Raw genomic sequence first — 24,091 nt, forward strand, 5'->3', positions numbered from 1 at the left:
AGGGAAAGGGTCAGTTATTGTTTTGTTTTTTTCGCCATAACTAATTTTACTGTCCTTAAAAAAATAAAATAAAATTAATGTAGGTGATGTCGCATGTTAATATGTCATAATGACATATGTGTGTGTGTGTATATATATATATATATATATTAACATATATATATATATACATATATTAACATTATATATATATATATTTATATATATATATATATTTATGTGTGTGTGTGTGTGTGTATATATATATATTTATATATATATAAACATATATATATATTAACATATATATATATATATATATCAGGCGGGGAATAATTATACGGTACCAATCCTTCCTCTCAAAATTCAAGCGTATTTATAGCACAAACTTGCGTTAACCAGTTCTTGGTGTCATAGATTACGGAACCACTTCGCAGACAGGTCCACCAAATGGCTCAATACTCGGAATTCGTAAGCAAAGTGATGGGAAGAAAGCGACTAATGTCATGCGCAGTAGGCATATGCCGAATTAAACATTTTAGAAAAATCGAATCTATTTCTTCTGTAAATCTATCTGGTTAAGAACGAATTGAGAGAAAACATCATTTCGTTGTGTCTATTGATTGGAATGTAGAGTTTGAAGGCACTTTTGATGATACATAGATTTTATGGAATGCGCTCCCTCAGACCCCACCCCCTATTTCCATCCCACCCTACCCCGCCTCTCCTCATCTCTCCACCTAATGTTAACGCTGGGATCGTGTCGGATTTAAATTCTAAGGATATTTATCTTATCACTGAATTTTAAGTCGGCTCAGAAAATGACGCTGGAAAAGTATAATGTTCAACAGGAAAATATTATGTAGCAGCTCAGTATATTTTTAGTTTTATTTACGATTTTATTTAGCAAGTCAAAATCTTAAATACATCATACTATCAATCACATTGACAGGCATCATAAATATTTATTTACAAATAAACAAATTATATACACTGGATATGTGCTTTTTCGAAAGCACATTTATATTGAAAGGGCAAGTGGGTTTCTGTTGTATAACATTCGTTGTAACGATTAAGAAAAAGGTGACCGATATTGGTATTTACCACTTTTAATATCGAGGGCAATGGAAGATGAGGGAAGAACCTTAGGCCCAAATCCATTGGTATGTTGGGTGTACCCCACCCCCATTCCCCCCATCCACCCCCCCCCGAGAAATAATAATAATAATATATATATCTATATACATACATATATATATATATATATATATATATATATATATATATATATATATATATATATATATATATATATATATATATATATATATATATATATATAGTCATGGTTTATTTGGTTTTAATTCCATCATTGCAACTTACACTTATCTAGCGTCATACTTTCATTGTGTCACATTTTGTACTTCTCATTCGACTGCCAAGTATTGCTGATGAAGGTCCCAGGGGGACCGAAAATTCCAATATATTTTCGAAAACTTACTCCTTATTTGTCAATTATGAGTCATATCTTATTTCTCTGGTTTTCTCTAATAATATTTTCTTTTGGAGTAAACGTGGATTTTCGTTATAACATATATATATATATATATATATATGTATTTATATAGATATATATATATTATTATTATATATATTATATATATATATATATAGATATATATATATATAGATATATATACATATATACATATGCTAGAATGTCAGATAATGGTCACCCAAAGCTCAAGTTTCATTTGACTGCTTAAACAAATAGTTATGTACACTGTGATATCTTATTGTCCAATTATAGTATAATGCTCCTCAAATCGCTAGAAGTAGTTCGGAGGATCAGAGCCGCAAGGAAAGTACTTTTGAAGACTTATGATTAACTTTAAGCTTTACTTTTAAGTAAGCCCGCTAAAACTTCCGGACCAATACTGATACTGATATATACGAACTCCACTATTTTTTGACATTTTTTTTTCTTATTTTAGATGAATTCGAGTATCCCAAATTGTTATAACCAATAGCCTCTGGACCCGATGTTTTAAAGCCACTAATTCTGTTTTTTACTGTAACTTCAGACTTTCAGTTAAAAAGTCCACCTTTTTTCAGTCGTATGAGCGTTATTCATTGTACAAGATATTTTGGCGATAGAGGAATCACTGCGCCAGGAATTGTTCTTTGATCATCACAAACTCGAAACACCAAAGGGTGTCGACTTAAACCGTGGTAAGGAAATTGCGAGGGCGCTATGACAGACGACCGAAAACTAGCTGGGTTTCTGTGAGGTCCAAAGAAATTTTGAAGCTGGGGTAGAAAGTACGGAGTCTGCCAGTCGCCATGTGGGACCCTCGGAATATTCTGCGTGTGGTACTTCGTCAACGCCGTGGATAAATTCTGTGGTCTTCCAATGGGATTGAAACGATTGATCTATGAAAAAAAAGATATACAAAGAAAAAAGAAATAAAACTCTGATATTAACCGAATTTACTATAGGAATGCGATATTACCTACTTGTCAGACGTTTGCATTACCAAAATATAGAAGCGGGAAATAATATTTAGTCTGAGTTATAACAGAATTTGAAACATACAGCCGCTATTATGGATGCAGAGCATAGCTGTTGGCTCATTTGGTAGATAGCACATTTCGAAGACGACTCACCCCCCCCCTCCATAATCCCCACATTCCCCACCCCCACCCACTACTGCAAAATGAACCGTTAAACGTCAATGTAACTCATTAAAGAGACCATTTATTTGCTCATAAAATATTTAAATAGATCATCTATTTCCATCGGCAAGATAATCGGCCTTAACAATCAATCTTTCTTGTTTGTTTCGAAAAAGCTTGAGACGTTTTTAAATTTGAAAAGATCAGTGATTTCTATAGAGACGGGGCGCTACAAGCAGACCACATCAATAAACGAAAGTATGAACAACGTTGTATATGTATTGCCGCCATTCACACCGAATCCGTTAGATTCGGAGGATCTCAAAAGCACCTACTTAGATGAATCGGTCTTATTGATCAAAACTCAGTTTGGAAGTTGCTCAGGCGCAGAGCATATTAAAGAGAAAACACACGGTTAATGGGCTGAGGCCAAATGATGTCATTTTCTTATATGTTCTCAATACTTTGAATCGATGAAGCGGTCTTAAGCTGACTTTGCATTGAATGTATATTAAGAGGAACCGAGTCAGGCGAAGCACAGGTGTTAAAGGTAAAGTTGGAGAAGAAAGAGAAAGATAGAGAGAGAAGAAGAAAACAAAACAAAAACAATAATAGGGTTAAATAGTTGATCTGGGCCCGAGGTGGCGCAGAAGATTGGGGTAATGAATGGAGCTATTGTTTACCTGTCAGTAAGTCCAATGATCACATTGTGTGTTTTTTCTTCCGGCAAAGAGCAGAGTACAATTGATTTCCTTTTGGGTAATTGGAGAGACAATAGGACTCAGGCCGGTAAGTGTCAGTCAGGTGTGTCTAAGAAAGGACCCATCTGACAGTTCTAAGTACCACCGCCACCCCCCCCCCCCCCAATGAATAGAGAAAAAGGAAGCCTGTTCGTATCAGAAGAAGGATCAGTATGAATGAAACTATAAGCACAAAAAAAAATGTTGAAAATGCCGGCTGTCAATTCATGCAGTCTATAGCGAGGGATGTCGAGCCCATCAGACAAACTGCTAATAGTCTTTAGATATTCTTCGATGTGCTTTTGACGGTAGGAAATTGCAAGTTGATGGATTTAAAGACCTTAGTCCATGTTTTATAATGCAGAAGGAAAACGGACACACATACCCATACACCACATACATACATACACCCATTCAGTACGGGGTAGAGATGTTTACGCCGAAACTACAAAATCGTGTGTTACTTGGGAGATATTATTTCGTATTATTATTTTCAATTACAATTATATATCAGATTGGAGAACTTGAGCTAAAGTCTAAACAATGGCAGCATGGAACACAAGTGTTGGAACATGTTACACTGTACGACTCTGCCTACTTTGAGCATTCAATTTGTTACCTACTATTAATTTATCCCTTAAACATAATGACAGTGTCATACGGTTTACTTTCAGCTATAATCTACGCTCTTAATCCTTGTTATAACATATAGCCATGTGATTTACGTTAATAGTTACGATTTACGTTAAAAGTTATTTCAGAATCCCCCCCCCCACCATTTTCCTTTTTTTTTTTGGTTGAAACATTTATTAATGTAGGAACCAAGATTTATTGTTTACTGAATCCAAATCCCGTAGTGAAGATAGATAGGTTGAATAGATCGGATAGATCGGATAGATCGGATAGATCGGGTAGATCGGATAGATCGGATAGATCGGATAGATCGGATAGATCGGATTGATCGGATAGATCGGATTGATCGGATTGATCGGATTGATCGGATTGATCGGATTGATCGGATTGATCGGATTGATCGGATAGATCGGATAGATCGGATAGATCGGATAGATCGGATAGATCGGATAGATCGGATAGATCGGATAGATCGGATAGATCGGATTGATCGGATAGATCGGATAGATCGGATTGATCGGATTGATCGGATTGATCGGATAGATCGGATAGATCGGATTGATCGGATTGATCGGATTGATCGGATAGATCGGATAGATCGGATAAATCGGATAGATCGGATAGATCGGATAGATCGGATAGATCGGATAGATCGGATTGATCGGATAGATCGGATATATCGGATAGATCGGATAGATCGGATAGATCGGATAGATATAGAAAGATGGATGGATAGATATGTGTGTGTGTGTAGTGAGTAGAGTGATAGAAAGTAAAACAGCCAATGTTTGGTATTTGCAGAGCACTTCTAGCATAAGCAGCTCTTCTTCGGTGCATGATCACTGAAAGTGACAAAGAGTAGCAAGAATTGCCATACTTGTTATACTTATATAACTACTTATAACTATACTTATATACTTATAATCCCTATTCAAGTTGATACAAATATATTAGCGAGATTGGGCGTCATCCGGAAAGAGAAGTTTGTTAAAAATTATATATTTGTAAATCCCTTCTCTTGAAATACAAACAATGCCATTTAAACGGCCGGAAATCCGTAGCACGCATCGGGGTTGAGGTACTCACCTTTTAACATGCTAATGAAAAGCAATCGTACGAACGTGTTATACGAACGAGTTGGCAGTTTAACCATTAAAAATGATAAATGTGGTTATCATAAGATATCAGTTTGCATGTATGCGTCATATATAGGTAGATATATAAATATTAAACTCTTTAACAGAGATTTCTATACGTATGCTTATATTTTGCTTATCAAATGACATCCAATATCCATGTTTAAAGACCCCATAATATATCTCCATTCATCCGTTAAGTGGCTTATTTGGGAGTATATTACAATAATATATATATACATATATATACACACACACACATATATATATATATATATATATATATATATATACATAAATATATACATATATATATATATATATATATATATATATTAATAAATAGAATACTTCTATATTATTATATATGTTTTGTTTTGATAAGAGTAGCAATTTTTGACTATATATATATATATATACACACATATATATATATATATATATATATATATATATATATATATATATATATATATATATATATATATATATATATATATATATATATATATATGATTTTTTCTTACTTTCCTTTATTGTGAAGTTTAGTGGACTTAGTCATAACACTTATTTAAAATAAGAATAAATGAAACGAAACTCAATGTCAAGTTAAAGTTAACGGTGTTAAAGGGCAATTCCCAATGATCTCTGGTGTCACGAACACAGATGAACGTGTTAGGTGATATCTCACCTAACCGAGACAAAATCCGAATCAACTTCAGAGAAAGTGACTAACTTCTCAATGATTCACAGGTCGTGATACATGCATGGATGAATATCGAAACACTTTTAAACTAAACGTAATATTTCTTCTTTTTTTTGGGGGGGGGGGGGTCAATCGAAGTCCTTTACCAATCACTAAGATGTCATTCATACAGGTGACGCAAATCTGGGAAATTTCGGAAGCAAACGGTAATCTAAACATCCAAAGTTTTGAATTATACATAAATTTGAACTATGCATCGAAATTTACTTGACAAATGTGCACACTTGAAACAACTCAGATATTGCTATCCATTTTTGATTAACTTTAAAACAAAATTCGAGTACAGTACGGTTTTTACTGACAAATTTGGGCACAATGAACCGTAATTAACTGACAATAGAGTACATATCTTTCTTCCGTTTATGTTTCATCAAAACTGGAGAACCCCGCCCCCTTCTCCATACCTATTTTGTACTTTTCATTCCACTTCCAAGTATTGCTGACGAAGGTCCCATGGGGGACCGAAAACAAATCGAATATATTTTCTAATACATGCGGATTTATGGTCAATGGTCAATTATGAATCATATTTTATTTCTCTTCCCTTGTTAACTATATAGTGAACTAGATATATTATGTTCTATCTTTAGTGCTCATCACGTGATAGCGATCTCTATATGTTGAATATTCAGTATATTAGATATGTATTATACCAATCTGCGTTTACTCTGCATGGTGGTAGTTTCTAAATATTTGAATATATTAGATATGTTAAACCAATCTGCGTTTACTCTGCATGGTGGTAGTTTCTAAATATTTGAATATATTAGATATGTTAAACCAATCTGCGTTTACTCTGGTAGTAGTATCTAACTATATGAATATTCAGTACACTATATGTTATGTCTCTGATCACCAAAAAGGAGGCACAGTGTTTCATATAGAATAAATTGTCGATGGTGCAGGCATTGCTTGAAAAATAGAATGAAGAAAATGACCACATGACCTGTATGACATCGAAAGTATTAAATTAAGACTGGATTCTTACATATACCTTGACACAAGTTTAGACTTTTACTAAAGATATACTAAACACAAATGTTCCTTATTTAAAGATAATTTTGACCAAAAAAATGCAAACTTTTAACCGGATCTAATAACCATATGCAAATGAGTATATATTTTTTTCTTTATTGATCAGACTCATTTGCTAGTTTCATCCAGCCCCACTCCCTCCTTCACCCCCACAGGGCCTCCTCCATGCCCACTCATGAAGCCATATTTTCTGTATAAGTACTGGTTCTTTTTTAGAAATAGTCACCTAAGATAGCGACTGCCTGGGCACGTGAAACCAAAACAATGAACAACAGCAAAACTTGATCAAAATCATAACCAAAGAGTCACTTTATTGTGTCGTCAATGAGCAGAGACAATATTGTGATCGAAAATCCGAAGCCAAAACTTTGTGTCAACATGAAATTTCAAGTAAAGTGTGTTCTCTAATGAAAAAATATGCAATAATCTAACGAACTTTACTACTTTCAGATAATGTTTCGTCATTAGTTTGGAAATAAAAATGGCCGTCGGGGGAGTGGATTTATGTAAAACCTCCTGTTACTATGGGAACAGTATGCGTAATATGTACAAAGATCGCCTCTGCATCGGCTTGTTAACAATTTCCTGATTTTGACACGTATGCATGGTATTCAAGTCGGTAGGCTTTAGAACGATTCGCGTCATTAATAGAGTATTGAGAATTATGTTCACCCGAGAGATTTCATCCAAGGATTCAACCACGCATTCATGCACGCATCACGTACCTTCTTTTTTCTTGTGTGTTCAGGAACGCCCGAACGCGGAAATAAATCATGTTAGTATATTTACTAGGGTTTCCTTAGAGTCTTTAGCAAGATCTTTAAGAAAGAATACCTTTTGATGAAATGGGATAATCTTCAGTAAGAAGGTCATAAGGATCAATCTTAGGGGTATATGGGTGGTCATTCCAGGGGCCCAACTAATGACTCGCTGATCATGACATGAAATCGATGCATATATTAATTACATTTCTGTTTAATGTCTTAATATATACTGACCTGTTTTTGTTTTCCAGCTGCAAACGATCTCGCCGTAGTCAATACTATCTTCGATCTTTTACCGCCTGAATCACCCAGACAACCGACAAGAAGAAATCAAGACAGAGCAGAAGGAAGGAAACAAAGAAAGAAAGAAAGGTAAACATAACAAGATATATAATTAATTAGTGACGGTTATAGCAATCGGCTTATAGCGCGATCGATAACTCGTGCGAGAGTTTGTAATCCATTTTCAAATTACTCACATTTAATGACCGTTTATTGACAAAGAGTGGGTATAACTGATCATTAGCTGGAGCTCTAATAGGGTCAGAGAGTTGATACGCCGCACCCCTTGGAGGGGAACGGCCTTCGGGTTTAATGCGCTGGCTAAATACACTATTGATCGTATAACAGCTACTTTAATGATTGTGGGAATCAAATTGTTTAAAAGAGACATATATACATGCATCATCTGGACTATTAGCACGAAGGTTCATTGGGAATTCACCGTGCAAGAACTAAATGCATGGCAAAGATCTATTATGCCTTTACGGGTTTTATGCCATGATAACGTATATAATATAATGCGGCATCCCAGAATATATAAGTTAATGACATATCTGTCCTGTAGTAAGTTTGGCGGATAGAACTAGTTTGGTGGAAAGGTGGGGGAGGGATGCGGGGGGGGGGGGGGTACGTAGACATGCTTGTAATGTTCAAAAGTATGAAAAAGATGTTCAAAGGACATATATATTGAGGAACACTGTCGTATAATTATGTATCTAAAACCTGTCATATATATATATATATATATATATATATATATATATATATATATATATATATATATATATATATATATATATAATTATGGGAATATATGAAGTGAAAATGACACGTCGTATATAAACCTTGATAAATGGTCATTGTAAAATTGACTTGATTTTAAAAAGAGTTTATGCGCCGCATTAAAAAAGGTTTATAAAAAGGTTTGACCCTATCTCAAACACAATACAACACATGTAAACCTGTGCCTTAAAGTGATCAAGTCTCCCCCCCCCCCTTCCCTTTTTTTTGGTATCAAGTCCTCCTTACCAGATCGCAAAAGTATACAGTATTATAACAAGAATCAATAAAACGTCAAGACACCACTCCTGCATGTGGTCTTCGAACTGATTGAGACCAATTAGCACAAATTGGTCAGCTTCCTGTACATCCCAGGCAGCTAGTTAGCCTGATAATCACTGGAGCAGCCACCATAGCCATACAACCATCTAAATAACGGACCACTAATCCCCCAATTTAGAGCCATCGGTTCCTTGCCCCCTTTGACGTAACCTGACAGGAGAATACCCAGACGCAGCAGGAGACATTTACACTCGGTTTGTAGAAAAGAAAAGATTTCTGCAGAGACGTAAACCTCCTCTTTAAAAGATTAAACTTAGGTCTGCAGACAGCGATCAGTTCATCGATGCTGAAGTGAAATATTCGAGACATGACAACTTTTTTCTTCTCCGTCAGTTGGAAATTTTTTATTTCTTCGCTTTTTCAGTTTTGTCGGTTATTCAAACATTAGACTGAAAATGTTGTTGTTTTTTTTTCAAATGATATTTAACAACGACATTTATAATTGAATTTTCTTTTCTTTTTTTCGGTTTATTTGGTCACTTATTACAATAATTTACACTGGCACTATTTAATATATGTAGCCAAGGTAACTGTTGTCATGCAGGGTGAAATAAAAATTTGGCATGCGATCTACAAAGTTCAGGGACGTACATATGCTATCAAGGGTGGATTGGGGGAGGTGGGGCGGTTGATGAACTATAGCCGGGCTTTAGGCGGATCAAAACTGTTACAAATGAGAGATTTGGCTGTGCAGACGTTGAAAGTAGGGGGTCTCCCCCACCCCCCCCCCCCCCAGAAAGAAAATGCAAAGGTTTTAATTATTGGCAAATATTTGCTCCGAACTGTGTCAAGCTATTGAACTTTGACTGTATTGAGATATTTTATGAGACAATGGCTTTCATTTCTGATATGAACATTAAGGCTTCAATTTCATTTCATTTATTTCGTCGCGTCTGAAAGCAGTTAAGTGTTTTTCAACGTAAGCCCTGCTGTTAAACAGCGCATGGGTTCCTACTTAAAACAGCGTCGAACCCAAAAGAAATGTCAACAGTTCGAGTATAAAGTGTTAGACATTTTTATCGTATTATTTTCGCTAATACTAGGGATGGATTAACCACGGAAGTATCAAGTTAAGCCTGCATATTTGTCATCCTCAAACAATTGTCCTATCGAACTTTGAAGTTAGTCAACAATCCCCCAAAAAAGATGGGGAAGGGAGGGGTGGATTTCAATCACAAAAAGGGTCGAATTTCTTTCTTTTTTTCTTAAATCAAAAGCAGCCTAGACATGTTGCAGCCTAGACATGTTGCTAGACAAGTTTGTCTGAAATTTGATTTCGTCTGTGTTTGCTTCGTTGTCATGGATACTTTTGTTTAATGGACAACGCTTAAACTCAGTGTTAACATGAAATGACTATATGGCGATGTCATACTGCAGGTCTTTGTTTTTATGCAATAGAGACAGGTTTACGGTGATGCTTCACCCCCTCTCCCCTACAACCGCCCCGACTTTCCCCACCCACTCCACTCGGGGAGCATTGATTTTCACAAAGACATGCATGTATTATTTGCCCTCGAATAATAAAGCGAGTTTGAAACCTGGGTAAGATACTTTATGAAAACTATAGATATAGCCAAGTTTAACGTACTAACACTTTTTTTTTAATGTAATGTTGTTCTTATCCTTGTATCTAGTAGATGATATCAAATTATATTCAATAATAGACCAATTGATATGAAATATTGAATCCTGTCAATTGGCGTCACACAATATTAACACATTATTCCCTAGGCATCATACAAACTTGACAAAGGTTCTGCGAGAAGTTAACACGTTTGTTGTCCCGCGAGGTGGTTACACACAGAATGAAAAGGGATAGTGGGGCATAAGGGAGGTGAAGTGAGGAAAAGGGTATACTCGGCTATCCCTATACAGAACATCAAGTCATATGTCCATAGTGGAATATCGCAACAGAAAAGGCACTTGCTCAGGTTTACTCTATTACGCATGCGTCATCAACATGCACGAAGCGGGATCTTCCTCCCCATGGACCACATAACGTCTTACCCCGTCCCCCTCCTTCCCAGTCACACAAAAAACGGTGTCCCCCCCCAACCACCCCTCGTCCTTACTAAGTGCAAAGTTCGGTCATTATGAAAGAAATAAGTCGCATCAAGACTATTTTATGAGATAAGGGAAGCAAACACCGATCCCCCGCATCGACTTTCAAATTGTGTGCGTTCTTTATAATAGCTTCCTTTTGAGATGGGGTGAGCTCTCGGATCAAGTCACATGTTACCGTTAATAATTAATACTATCAATGTTTTTCCCTATTTTTAAACGTCGCGTATAATATGCAAATGATACGCAAATATATATAGCAGGCATCAACATGGGACTAACCAAGGCTCGGGGGAGGGACAACAGGTGACTAAGTATATAGGATGGGGTTAAATGGAATGCAAGAATAGTCACGACAGACCGCCAACAATATATCATTCAGCTATCTAGGTAGTGTTATATTGTTGGTTTGGTCTGGTTTCAAAAGGAAAAAAGTCACGATTTAAGTTATTAAAAAGTCACCAATCTCTCACTTTCTCGCCCCTATTGTGGTCAAATTCAAAGAATGAAAAACTAGGTAATTTATAAAAAAAAATATATAATTTTTTTTTTCGAAGAACACGGTCGAGCGTGGGTATCAAGTGTGGGCGGTGGGCGGTGGGTTAGGGATAGGTGGGGTCAACGGGTCAACTTTGCAGCAACTGTCCTCATACAGAGAGGTTTCCTGTGAGGGTTGCTGCAGGCATTTTATTAGCTTCAACGAAACGTTCGGGTCGTTGCGCCAATGTTTAGTCTTATTTTAATTATTTGGATAAAGGAAAAAACCGCTACATGATGGGTAACTCATTATATTTCTTTGTGCAACGCTCACCGAGGTTTCGTTAAAAGACCATCATTAATACTAAATACAACAACAAAAAAACTCGCCATCATTGAAATTAGGGGCGAAAAAATTCACGCCCATGCCTGATTAATGTGTCTGCTTGGTCTCAAGTGCTGGAAAGTTTATATGATGAAATAAGGCTAAACTTTAGTCGTCTTGAAATGTTAATAGTCAAAGAAAAATGTGAAAAGAATTGAGTTTTTTAGCAAAGTTTCTATTACTATTCCGGTTTTCAAGCTATTCATCTTTAAAATATTCTACATCCATGGATTGCTCCTTTAAGGCTATAATGATGACGTCATATCCTCAGTTCAAGCCTAAATGTTAATGTCAGTCTATATTTTTTTAATATTAATTCTAATAATAATTTCACTCCATATATAAACAAACAGAGCACCCTTGGATGATGTTGAACACCATTTGCACTTGAAAAAAAAAATCGTTACACATTTTAAACCAGGGACGTAGCCAGGGGGGGAGCAGGGGGAGCGACCGCTCCCCCCCTTTCAGTGTCGATTTTTTTTAAACTGTTGTTTTTTAGCATGGTATTTTGTCAGTGCTCTTTTGATCTTGAATACTCGTCAGCTCCGTTAACTCGGTTATAATCGTAGTAACATTCACGCCTACTGATTCAACTACTAACTTAGTTTGGCAGATGCAATTAGCTAAATTTAGCCTATTACAAGCCTACAGTTGGCCACTGCGTAATAAAATACATATTGCCTACCTAACCGCACTCTATGGAATGTCACGAACCGTATGCACAACAACGTCGACAACGTTCGTTCTCATCCTTTCTATGATTCGTCCTAAGTTGTTGCACGAACAGCATGTTATGAAGCTAAGATAGCAATCGTACGTGATACGCACTTCCTTTAAATAATTATTACACTGCTAACGATAACGATATTTGTTTTTAGGCCACTGCATATCTGGCTATATTACAAAATATGAAAGTTTATATTGTCCATCAGTTAAGTTCGTCAAATGTGTTAAAGTCCAGACATTGGACAATAAACAAGAATCATCCTACTGGAAAAATTGTAAAAGAGCACTATGTTTGTCTTTCTGATATATTATGTAAAAGAACATGTAAAAGAATTCAAACAGGAAACAAAACCTGCTGATAATATGATATCCGTGATCAGGGGCGTAGCCAGTATGTAGAACTGTAGGCCCGGGCCTACACTTTTTTTGGCCAAGTTATCTTTTTTAAAAACACCCATATTTCAAATCCATAAGCTTGCTGGACGAGTTTAAGAGTCCAGACAGGAATAACTATTGAAATGAACGTAGCAAGAATATGGCTAAATTAGGTGACCTAGTCTTCTAATTTAGGCTGTCATTTCTATCGCGTGCCGTTTCATTCAACACTCTACCCGCCGAAAAAGTCTAGAATCCGATCTTGTCAGTTTTTTTAACATCTAGTTAAGAACCCGTTTACGCAGATAATATTTCAGTTGAGAAAACAGTTGAGAAATTTGCATCAGATGGCAATCGTCGGATAGCTCTCGCCTTCTCTAATATTAGGCTAACTTAAACATTTACAGTTGTATCAAAGACAATTACTGGCTATAGTTGTATCAAAGACATTTCTGGCCTATCTTTATATGTATCTACAAGTATCAGCAGTTGAAAAGTAAGACTACTCTGTACATGTACTTTGCTAATTTTAAATACCGAACATTATGTAGTATTGAATTACGTACTATTTTAACTCGTTTGTTTTTTGGTTTAAAAGTGATATTGAATGAGGTGTCTCAAGTTAGCAAGAGGCCATGGAACCAGAATGAACACTTGGGAAGGGCCGTTTCCGGCCACCTGGGGGGTTTGTAAAACCCAAAATTTTCTTGTACGCTCCGCGCCAACCGATGGTGGCGCTCCGCTCAGATAGTCGTGCCTACAATTTGAAAATCCATATCAGTCGCAAAAAGTGCTCCCCTCCTTTCAAATTCCTGGCTACGTCGCTGTTTTAAACATGTGACTATTTTGAGGCCATCAAAGTCTTATGTTCTCCAATAGAAATTTGTGTTGCATCTGTGGAACATGAGAGGAACTCAATAACCCCGTGTGTATTAAACTATATTGTCCTGCGATTGATTGATGAGCATCTTAAAGGATCATTTCTCAAAAAAATTAAAAGTGCTATATCTATAGAAATACAACATGTAGCGATATCAATATAGTTTTTAATGGTCTACGAAATAATAACATTAATGTGCCTTAAGTCATCCTTTGAATAACAATATTTCATGTTCAACACCCAGTAGGCCCAAAACATTTCACCGGGCAAACTGAAAACATTTTCCTGGCTCAGAGATATTACATCGTGAAATTGAACACTTTTTAATGCCTAAGAAATCAGTTAAAGTTTCCAAAAGAACTTTCTTAATTCTAAGCAAAAATGTCTCATGACCGAAATTTGGATAATATATTCTGATTAAGAGTTTCTTTGCTGAGCCGAATACATTCGCGTATCAGAGACGCTATAAGCTACACGGAATTACCATAGCAAACGGCGTTAATACCCGGATGATAATCGGGCTTGGAGATGTTAATTAAAAACTCTATATCGAAGATTGAAGAAATTTACCTTTATTGTAATCCGGATATATCCCTTCATCGCCATGGACCCTCTTTAATCCCTTACTTGTGACGTCATCTTTTCGTAGCAGATCCTCCACGGCGAATGACGTTTTCGTCTTTTTCGTCGAGGTTTCGATCATTTTGCTTGAAATGAGTATAGTCTCTTCGTGTAGCCGGGTCTCCACCTCTGACGTCACTGGAGTACAGTTACGTAATATCCGGTTGATGGAACTGACGCTCGGTAAATTCTCATGCGCGCAGATTCCTTCTAGCAGTAACCGATCCCGGATCTCCCAGGCAAACATGGATGAATTTTGAAGTTTATACTGAGCTATTTTAGCGACCACTTCAGGGGTAGATACACGTGGTTTGCTTCCCCCGATAGCTCCCGGGAGGATTGAACCAGTCTCCGCATACCTACTGAGTATCTTGCTGACGCAGCCGTGAGATACCAGTAACTGTCGCGAGATATCACACGGCCGTAGTCCAAGATGCGCCAGCTCGAGGATCTTTTGACGAACATGCACGGGGAGAGGGCGTCCGTTAGCGAAAACACCTCCTAGCTGATTGATACCGCCTTGTCCTGTAGTTGAAGAAAAAGTGAATACGCGTGAATAAAAAGTATGTACAAATAAAGGCAATGAAAGGAGGTGCAAGGCAGTACAGTGAAGTGCGCAAGGGATGGGGGCAGGGGGTATTGGGTGGGAGGGTGGTTATGCCTCTTTGCCCACTTCCATCGGTATGTGAAGGAAAGACGTTCAGTGGGGGAATATTAGAAGTATCCATTCACCACTACTTTGTTTGAAGCACACGGAGGTGAGAGGAGTAGAAATATCTCAAAAAGCTGAAGGAAGGTGAACTACATGTGTTCACTTTTAACACAACTGTAATGTGAACATGCTTTGTGGGGATGTTAACATGCTCTGTTTGGGTGGGAATGGGGTGGGGTGGAGGGGAGTTTAAGATGACATTAATGGAACCAAAACCAATACCAAAACCAAACGTTAGAAGCATAACAAAGAATAAGCCACAAAACAACACAATTTAAAATCACTAAGTTGTTTGCAAAATATAAAAGTCTGTAAAGTTCTATCTGTAAATTGAATATACGGTACCGTATGCAACTCGATATACTGTTTGGGGTCATTTACAGGCGGGCTTCATGTCATCCTGAAATATTCTAATTTATATATGTATATATATATGTATATATATATATATATATATATATATATATATATATATATATATATATATATATATATATATATATATATAAACATGTAAAATATGTCTATGGGGATCATAGCAATTCCTACGTTTTCCAGTACAACATACTTAGTCTGGGTTGTATGCAACAAACCAACATTAAAATTAAAAATTGAAGATATCCATACTTGTGAGAAGGTCACGCAATATTAATAACATAAACATTTCCAACTGTATAGCTAGAAGCAAAAATCATGTGTTTTACAAATATACTGTACCCTAAACATAATAGTACGGTATTCATATAAATACATATTTTTCTCTTGTGTAAACGTTGCTTGCTCGTATTTTTCTGTATACATATATATATACATATATATTTGTGTATATATATACTATATATATATATATATATATATATATATGTATATATATATATATACATATACATATGTATATATATATGTAAAATATATATATATATAAATATTATTTATATATATATATATAGAGATATATATATATATATAGAGATATATATATATATATATATATATATATATATATATATATAACACTCGATAACATACATGACGTCAGACCATGTATACTGTTGATTAACCATTGACTTAACCAACATCGGTTTACAACTATTACTAACTGATTCTAATCATGCTATACTTTCTATACCAGACCTCGGTGAAGAAAAGTAAATAACTGTATATTTACCTTTATGCGACATCATTTATGATGAAAAATAATACAGTTCCCTGCTATGACAACAAATAGTGATATAATTTTTGTTTTGTACGGCTGAGGAGACTATAGCAGATACAGGTGTCCGGACTGTATATTGATAACCCTTTCGAATGAGGTCTCTAGCCACTCGTCAATAAAATTGGCCCTATAAAGTGACTTCGATCCTCTTCCAAACCCCGAAGGCTCAAATTAGACTTCTTTTTTTTTTCCACCGTGGAGGCTTTGTCTACGAGTCGAGAGGCCCTTCACCCAGTGGTTGTTCAGTAGTTGAACCCAAGTGTAACAAATCTAATGTCCTACTTGATGGGGTAGCACAATAGCCCCGTATCTATTGTGACTTCGCACCCCTTGTAAGACCCATTATTATTGACAGTGTTTAGATTCTGGTCACTCTATGTGCCAAAGAAAAGACCTCTTAAGCGATTTAGTTAACAGTTGAGTAAGTTTTCGTTATATACCAATAGATTATTAGCCAATTGGAATGAGTTTTTTTTTCATCTATTTCAACTTCTTTTTCTTCTCCTTCTTTTTTTTCTGCTTCTTCTGATTGAAGAAAAAAACCTTTCTATTCAAAATCTTGAAAAGCTTTCAGTTAGTAATAATTGACTTAATTTGAAAGTGGTGAATACAATGGCTGGGATTCTCCCATCACTTAATTTACCCTCATATAAATGTTTTCTCTCGAAATGAGGGCGCCTGCATGCAAAGGTCTTATGACTTTCCAAGGTATCTTATTATATTCTCTAAACATCATAACGAACAATATCTTATCCTATTTTCCTGTAATTTGAGCAACCACCCCCCTCCCCCTCCTATACATAAAAAAATCTTTACATTGATATTTATGCGTATCAGGGTATGCCAAAGTGGGATTTGTCCTGTTGCACAATGCAATGGCCAATGGGCGTTCGCACACATTTGATTTCTGAAAATAGAGGAGTGGGGCCCAGATAGACATAGGTGGGAATGACGTCACAAATATGCACGAAACATTTCTTAATGGCTTGTTTATATAAGGTAGGTTTCATACTTCTTTTTCTGTAGTAGTTAAGTTTTACCATAATTTGGAAAACTAGTTCAGTTTCACGCCACATGTCGTACCCGCGCTGTCACATTTTATGACCAATACTCCACGTGCGGGAGATGAATTAACATAATATTTCGACTCGGGAGCCAGGCCAATCAGAGACAAAACCCATCAATTTGACTAATCATACGAAAGTTTTTTACACTTTGGTCATCATGGCGAAACATGTGGACTGGGAATGGGGCCCTAAGGAGTTGAAGGTATCCCTCCTCCATTTGAGACATTTTTATATTATGTTAAGGGTGCTTATAGTTCCACAATAGTGCTATATTTTGCCTTTTTTTTAAAGTGTTCAAGATTTTTCCACGTTTTTCCCCCACAAATATATCTACAATGTTTCATTCTTCTTTTGAATTTTTTTGGTTACCCTTCAAAAGTTGTTCACGTCACCCAGATAAAATACTAGCGTCATATATTATGTCTACAGTCTAGATTATCCCCCGGGGAGTTTTATACTATAGTTTAAAACAGCACCCTCGGATAGAAAATTTGGCGGAGAGCTTCTACTCTGGTATATCGGCTATACCGCGGGGCTCCGCCCATAACAGACCCTTTACACCAAAGGTCCCGCCCATATTGGAAACGAGATTATCTGACGCACTGCAGGACCCTGGCATGACGAGGTTGATCAAATTAGACTCTAACGGTGCACGACACATCAGGGTCAGATTTGACCAAAACGAACAAAGGCCGCTAAGTATATTTCTTAGAAGTCACGTTCTTAAGTAACAACTGACCGCATAATGAAGGGGTTTCAAACAGTCGGCTCGCGGGTCAAATCTGTCCCGTGAATCTTTCAATTCCGCCGGCGAAGAAAAAGGCCAATATTCTTACACTGATCGGTATTGCCGACACTCTAGTGGCCTATACCATGAAAATTAAAAACTTCTAATTTTCATAAACTGGACTTTGCATGCTTTGCGCTATGCCAACGTTCTAATCGCTATTCAAACTTGCAATTGAAATATAAGAGTGAAATTTCCAATCTAAATGGTAGTTTATGTCTCCTTTTATCATGTCTGTTATTGCTAATGATTCGTATCAATAAACCAATGACTATGACCGTTGTTTTTGTAAAAGTAACATTAGAAGCAAAACATTTACAGACGGGGATTATAAATATTAAACCGTCGCATACATTTCATGTGTGTTTGTTGCCCTGACCGGGGGCTGTGGAGCCGGACTGAGGGTGGGACAGGGACACGTTTTCTCTAGTTTGTGAGATCAAACTCAAAAGTGCCCCTTTTCATCAAATAGCACTGCCTTTTTTTCAAGAATCCGTTTCTTAATTATGCAATCAAAAAACATGAATAATTAAGAAAAAATAAAAATTAAAACGTGCCTTGGAATCTATGGTATACGGAATGAACAGATGATTAATGTTATCGGGATGTCTTGAGGTAACTTTGTGGATCGCCAAATAAATCGAATTCACATGTTACTACCGCCCCCTCCAAAGTTTGTGTCTCCCCCTGGACCTCCCCCTCCCCCAGATTGAGCCCGCTTCCGCCACCCCTGTAATTTATGTACCATGTTAACAAGAGAGTTTAAGGCTATCCAATGTCCAGTGTATACATATACTTTTTCAGAAAAAGTCGCCCAGGAAAGAACCTGGGCACGAAAACCAAACTACCGAACGACTGATCCGCTCTCAACCCCATTGCATCGGGACTGTGAATGTGTGATCATCGTCAGGTGTGCACTACCATTTCCCTCCGGAAGGGAACAGATACTACACATGATCTTAGCCAAAAGGCCGAGAAGCGATCATATCGGTACTTTTTAAGAAAAAGTCACCCAGGAAAGAACCTGGGCACGAAAACCAAACTACCAAACGACTGATCCGCTCTCAGCCCCAGTCCCCTTACATCGGGACTGTGACTGTGTGATCATCGTCAGGTGTGTATCACCATTCCCGAAAAGAACAGATACTACACATGATCTTAGCCAAAAGGCCGAGAAGCGATCATATCGGTTGTACTTAATTATTCATATAAGGTAATTGTAATTCAATCAACATTGTACTTCTGCAATATATATATAGTGTACAGTATTTTTGTCTCGTGCTGAAAGACAGAAGTTTTCCTGTTTAACATACATACTGTCATGGCTGTTCTCATCGTCATTGTTAAGAAAGATAAATTTCTTTTGAGTTTTCTCCTTTTTTCTTTCTTTCTTTTTATTTCTTCGTCGTTATTGTTGAATTCAAGCCAAATCCTGATTCCTTTTGTAAGCAACCCATAATTGCTTGTCAGGATGTTATGAATAATAGGTAGAAATTTCCTTCTCTTTCTTCCTTTCTCTCTATCCTTCTTTCTTTCCTTTAATCTAAGGTTCTCCCCCAAAAACATGTTTGTTCACACCGCAAGTGTATAACCTTTGACCTCAATACTTTCAATGAAACGACTAAGTCAAGCTGGAGAAAAGACTATGTTTGTCTTTCTTATTCTTCTTCTTCTTCTTCTTAGACATTGTATTGACCTGTCTACTATATCAATGTAATTAATTTAGCTAAACGAATGGTGTTTGATCTCTAGGCATTATAACTCTATGTACTACCTAACTAATTTTGTTCTCAATTATTTATCGAATAATGGGAATGCAAGGTAGCGTGTAAAGAGAATCAGCCAACACATAAAACTGAATAGGGTTTGATTTGTTACCGGGGCCCTTTATCGTCCTCTATATACACCCATTGACTTCTCAATGTCTTTGTTCTCCCATAAACTTTATACTTTCCCTCGACAATTTTCAAACCATCTTTACTTCTTCTTCTTCTTATTTTTTTATCGGAATGTGACAGGGAGAGTGCCGATGGTTTTTTTTTTATTTTTTGGGTTTTTCTTGGTTGAAAGGCCGACTTAGTATGTAATTTGCTACAGCGTCTCATTAACTTCAGACGTATTTCACGCCGTATTACTCCGCTGAATAAAGGTTGCCCAAAGTCGTTATTGCAAATGTAGGATTATCGCTAGATTAATTATCGCTAGTCGATAAACTGTGCTACGCCTTCAAAGACCGCCATACCACTACAATACAATTCAAGGATAGTACTCCATTGTGAATTTTCTGTTCCTAAATAATTAGACAAAATCGATTTCTTTTTCGTTGTTGTTCGGTATTAGATTGGCCGCTTTCTCCACCTCTCCACCCTTCTCTCTATAAAACCAAATGCTATCTCGGTTGTCACTTTCTATTCGTCTGTTCTTGTAAGATTGTGTTTCTCCCTTCTTTCTTTTGGCCTATAAAGTTTGACCGTTATAGCCTAACTCTTCCTTTTGTCCAAGGGAAAAAAGAAAAACACACTTCACTTAAGCGCTGCATAAGCTGCATTAGAATGCGCATGCTCATTTAAAGAGCAAAGAACTATAGTATATATGGAAATTACCCATTTTGGTTTCCTTCATATCTTTTAACCTTATTGATTGATTGATTGATTGAATCTATTTATTCGATTTTACTGGCTTTTAATCTTGTATATATCACAGGGATACAGTAGAGTTATATTTTATTATAATATATTTAAGATTTGTGAACAATTTCAAGACTTACTTATGTAACATCTTATAATAAAGGCTGATGGCCCACTATATATTTAATGAAATAACAAACGACTGTATTTATTGTAAAGTTAACTCTCACCCCTAACCAATTCAATGCAACTGACAAGCAAAGATTGGGCTTGCAAAGAAATTGAGAAAAATTAAGTCCTTTCCAATTCCTGAAGAGAGAGGAGCAGCAAAACTTAACAAATAAGCTGGGTTTGTGCTATATTATAGACTCAAAAAAGGTGGAGGGCTAGGGGGAGGGGAAGGGGGAGGGTAAGGAACATAACTGTGATAACGCGCCAGATGTTTAATTTTAACGAGTTGGTCCCCTCTGTGTAGGCCCAAGCCCCTTTACATCACGAGACCACGTATCAATAACGATGGATTGCCTCAAAATCGTGCAGAATCAGGCTTCTATATTTCAAAGCGATATAGGGCTGCTGGAAAATTATTTTTTGGACTCAGTAACGTGAAACTTGTATACAATTGATACATACTTGCTTTCAAATTAAGAACATTTGAAGTTGGCACGGGTTTGTACCAAAACAATATACAGTGAACAAAATATCCACCGCCCCTCCCCCTAGCTCCCTTATGTCTTTGAAGAAATCCACTATTATAACTACTGGGTGAAAGAAGTCTGTATATGCCATATTCAATCGACCTGTTTTTGCTGTTTTTCAATATTTACCGAAATCTGTTTGGAGTGGGGCAAGGCTGAACGTACTTTATTCTTATCATGCAACCGAACATGAATGACGCACCAGTTCGACCTTCGCGTTAAAGAAAAATGAGCATCATTTTGTTTTCTTATTTTTTCTGCTTCTTTTTCTAAGTGTGATGTGAGAAGATTTACAGACATAATGCTAAGTGAAGTCTGCGACTCTTATCTCAGGAAATATTAAATATTTGATAGGCTCTTGTTTCACACATACAATTTAAAAACAGATATATCAGTATACCTTCAGGCCGCGAAGCAAATTCAGGACGGTGATATTTTTTATATATTTCTCTCCCCTGCACCCACCTCTTTTCGCCAAATATCATCCTATATATACCATACTAATCTTCCAATCTTGTTGTAGTCCAGTTTTCTTCTGAAAGAACAGGAAAACTTTCAAGCTTATCAGACAATGAAAAGGCAATGACTGTTTTAGGAAATTTTAAATTGTTTTTCGTATATTGTATGACATGTGTGTGTGTGGGGGGGGGGGGGGATGTCAGGGGCTACAGTCCCAGGGACCGGGATCAATAAGGGTGATCGAAAAACTATGTCGGCTACCCGAAAAAAAATATGGGATAAGCGTAGTGTATGCTCATTTTCATAATTTATTTATGAAAACATGAAGAGTGCAAAAGGTGGACCAGGGTGACATTGTTATCCTCGGGGTCCGATCTGTCTCTCGATGACTGTGAGTAGGTTATGAAAAGGTTTCGACAAATTCAATGCAAAATAATCCTGTTCATCGTGTGACGTCACGTTATTCACTGACATAGTACCATACAAGAACGAGAGAACATTCTCTATGTGCAGGGGCGCAACCACGTATACTTTTGGAGGGAAGGAGAACCCGGGGCTTTAAGTCCCCCCTAGAATGAAATAAGGGGGATTAGCCCGCCGCCCCCCCCCCCAAACTGGCAGACAGAATATTACATAAAAAGGTCTAGTGTATAGTACATAACTATATCTAGAATTATATAAATAACTATATATATAGAACTATATAGAGCTATATATATATAACTATATATAGAACTATATAGAAGTATATATAATTATATTGAACTATATATATAACTATATATATACATTACTATATATATAGTTTATATATAACTATATATATTATATATTAAGAAATAAACTCACTCCTGTTGGTAATGCTATCTAAGGCTTCATTTAGGTTACGATGAGCACGAATTATGCGAGGTAAACGATCCAGTTTAAAGGGGGAAATTTTTCAAGACTGCAAAATAGTGCGGTGAACGTAAGTTGTAGGTTGGCGCGGCGATTAGATCAGATCAGATGAACAAGTGAGAATCCTGCTGATGTGATTGGTCTATTTATTGCCGGCATTAATTCTATTTAATGCCCGTATTAATGCTATATAATGCCCGTATTAATTCTATTTAATGCCGGTATTGATTCTATTTAATACCGGTATATAACAAGCTCAAAATTCGCTAATGTGAATGGCCTATTTAATGCCGGTATTAATACTATTAAATACCGGTATATATACCATTTAATGTCGGCATATATTCATTTTTCATGTTTCTGATGTCGGCATATAATTTATTTATTGCGGGCACATAAAGGACATAAATGCTTTTTATGTCCACATATTATAATTAATACCGTTCTTTAATTCTTTAATACTGGCATATGAACTGCATGGTGATTGGCTGATAATTAATGCCGGTATTTAATAGAATTAATACCGGTAATAATTTTAATTCGTACGGACATTAAATCAGCAATTATTTCCCGTATGGCCTACCATAAATCACCATATTATGGCATATGCGTGGAAGATACCGAGAAGTAGGCGGAGGTCGAGCCCGCATCACTAGCCATTATTCGGGCGGGTATTATGGTCGGCTGTGTTTTGAAGCTTGTGAAAACAATGGCTGAACTTGTTGATGTCGTCACGTAGGTAGTCACTAGCCCGCCCTAAATAGTCGATATCTGCACGGGTGTATGGTCAGCGGACCTGAAAACGCGTGGCAACTATTTAATGTGAATGTAGGCAGCATTTTGCTCTTGTAAGCAAATATTCGCAGGTTATTTTCATACAAGATTTGACGCAGTGTACAGGGTGACCAACCCGCAATCTGTTAAGATACCGGTTGAAAACCCTAGTACCTGTATCAAGAAACCTGCA

The 24,091-nt window shown here is 36.6% G+C and overlaps 1 protein-coding gene and 2 pseudogenes across 1 annotated transcript; all 3 read right to left on the minus strand.

Annotated features, from left to right (window-relative positions):
- Positions 1 to 1,311: 1,311 nt before the first annotated feature.
- Positions 1,312 to 16,830, minus strand: LOC139958344 (uncharacterized). The gene is made up of 4 exons (XM_071955347.1): positions 16,542 to 16,830; positions 14,611 to 15,186; positions 7,964 to 8,028; positions 1,312 to 2,412 (listed from the first exon to the last, which is right to left on the minus strand). Exons 1-4 carry the CDS (start codon positions 16,555 to 16,557, stop codon positions 2,110 to 2,112), a joined length of 960 nt encoding a protein of 319 aa, XP_071811448.1. The 5' UTR covers positions 16,558 to 16,830; the 3' UTR covers positions 1,312 to 2,109.
- Positions 16,831 to 19,334: 2,504 nt separating this feature from the next.
- Positions 19,335 to 19,426, minus strand: LOC139965856 (U2 spliceosomal RNA; annotated as a pseudogene).
- Positions 19,427 to 19,530: 104 nt separating this feature from the next.
- On the minus strand, positions 19,531 to 19,625 carry LOC139965864 (U2 spliceosomal RNA; annotated as a pseudogene).
- Positions 19,626 to 24,091: the final 4,466 nt, after the last annotated feature.

Source organism: Apostichopus japonicus, chromosome 3 (genome assembly GCF_037975245.1).
Source record: "Apostichopus japonicus isolate 1M-3 chromosome 3, ASM3797524v1, whole genome shotgun sequence".
In the NCBI taxonomy this organism is placed as follows: Eukaryota; Metazoa; Echinodermata; class Holothuroidea; order Aspidochirotida; family Stichopodidae; genus Apostichopus; species Apostichopus japonicus.

Bases quoted from the DNA above. Each gene is read 5' to 3' on its own strand.
- LOC139958344 (XM_071955347.1), bottom strand. The intron at 8,029-14,610 runs GTAAATTTCTTC...TGGGTGATTCAG, and splicing joins ATATCCGGATTACAATAAAG to GCGGTAAAAGATCGAAGATA. The intron at 2,413-7,963 runs GTCAGTATATAT...TTTTTTTCATAG, and splicing joins CAGCTGGAAAACAAAAACAG to ATCAATCGTTTCAATCCCAT.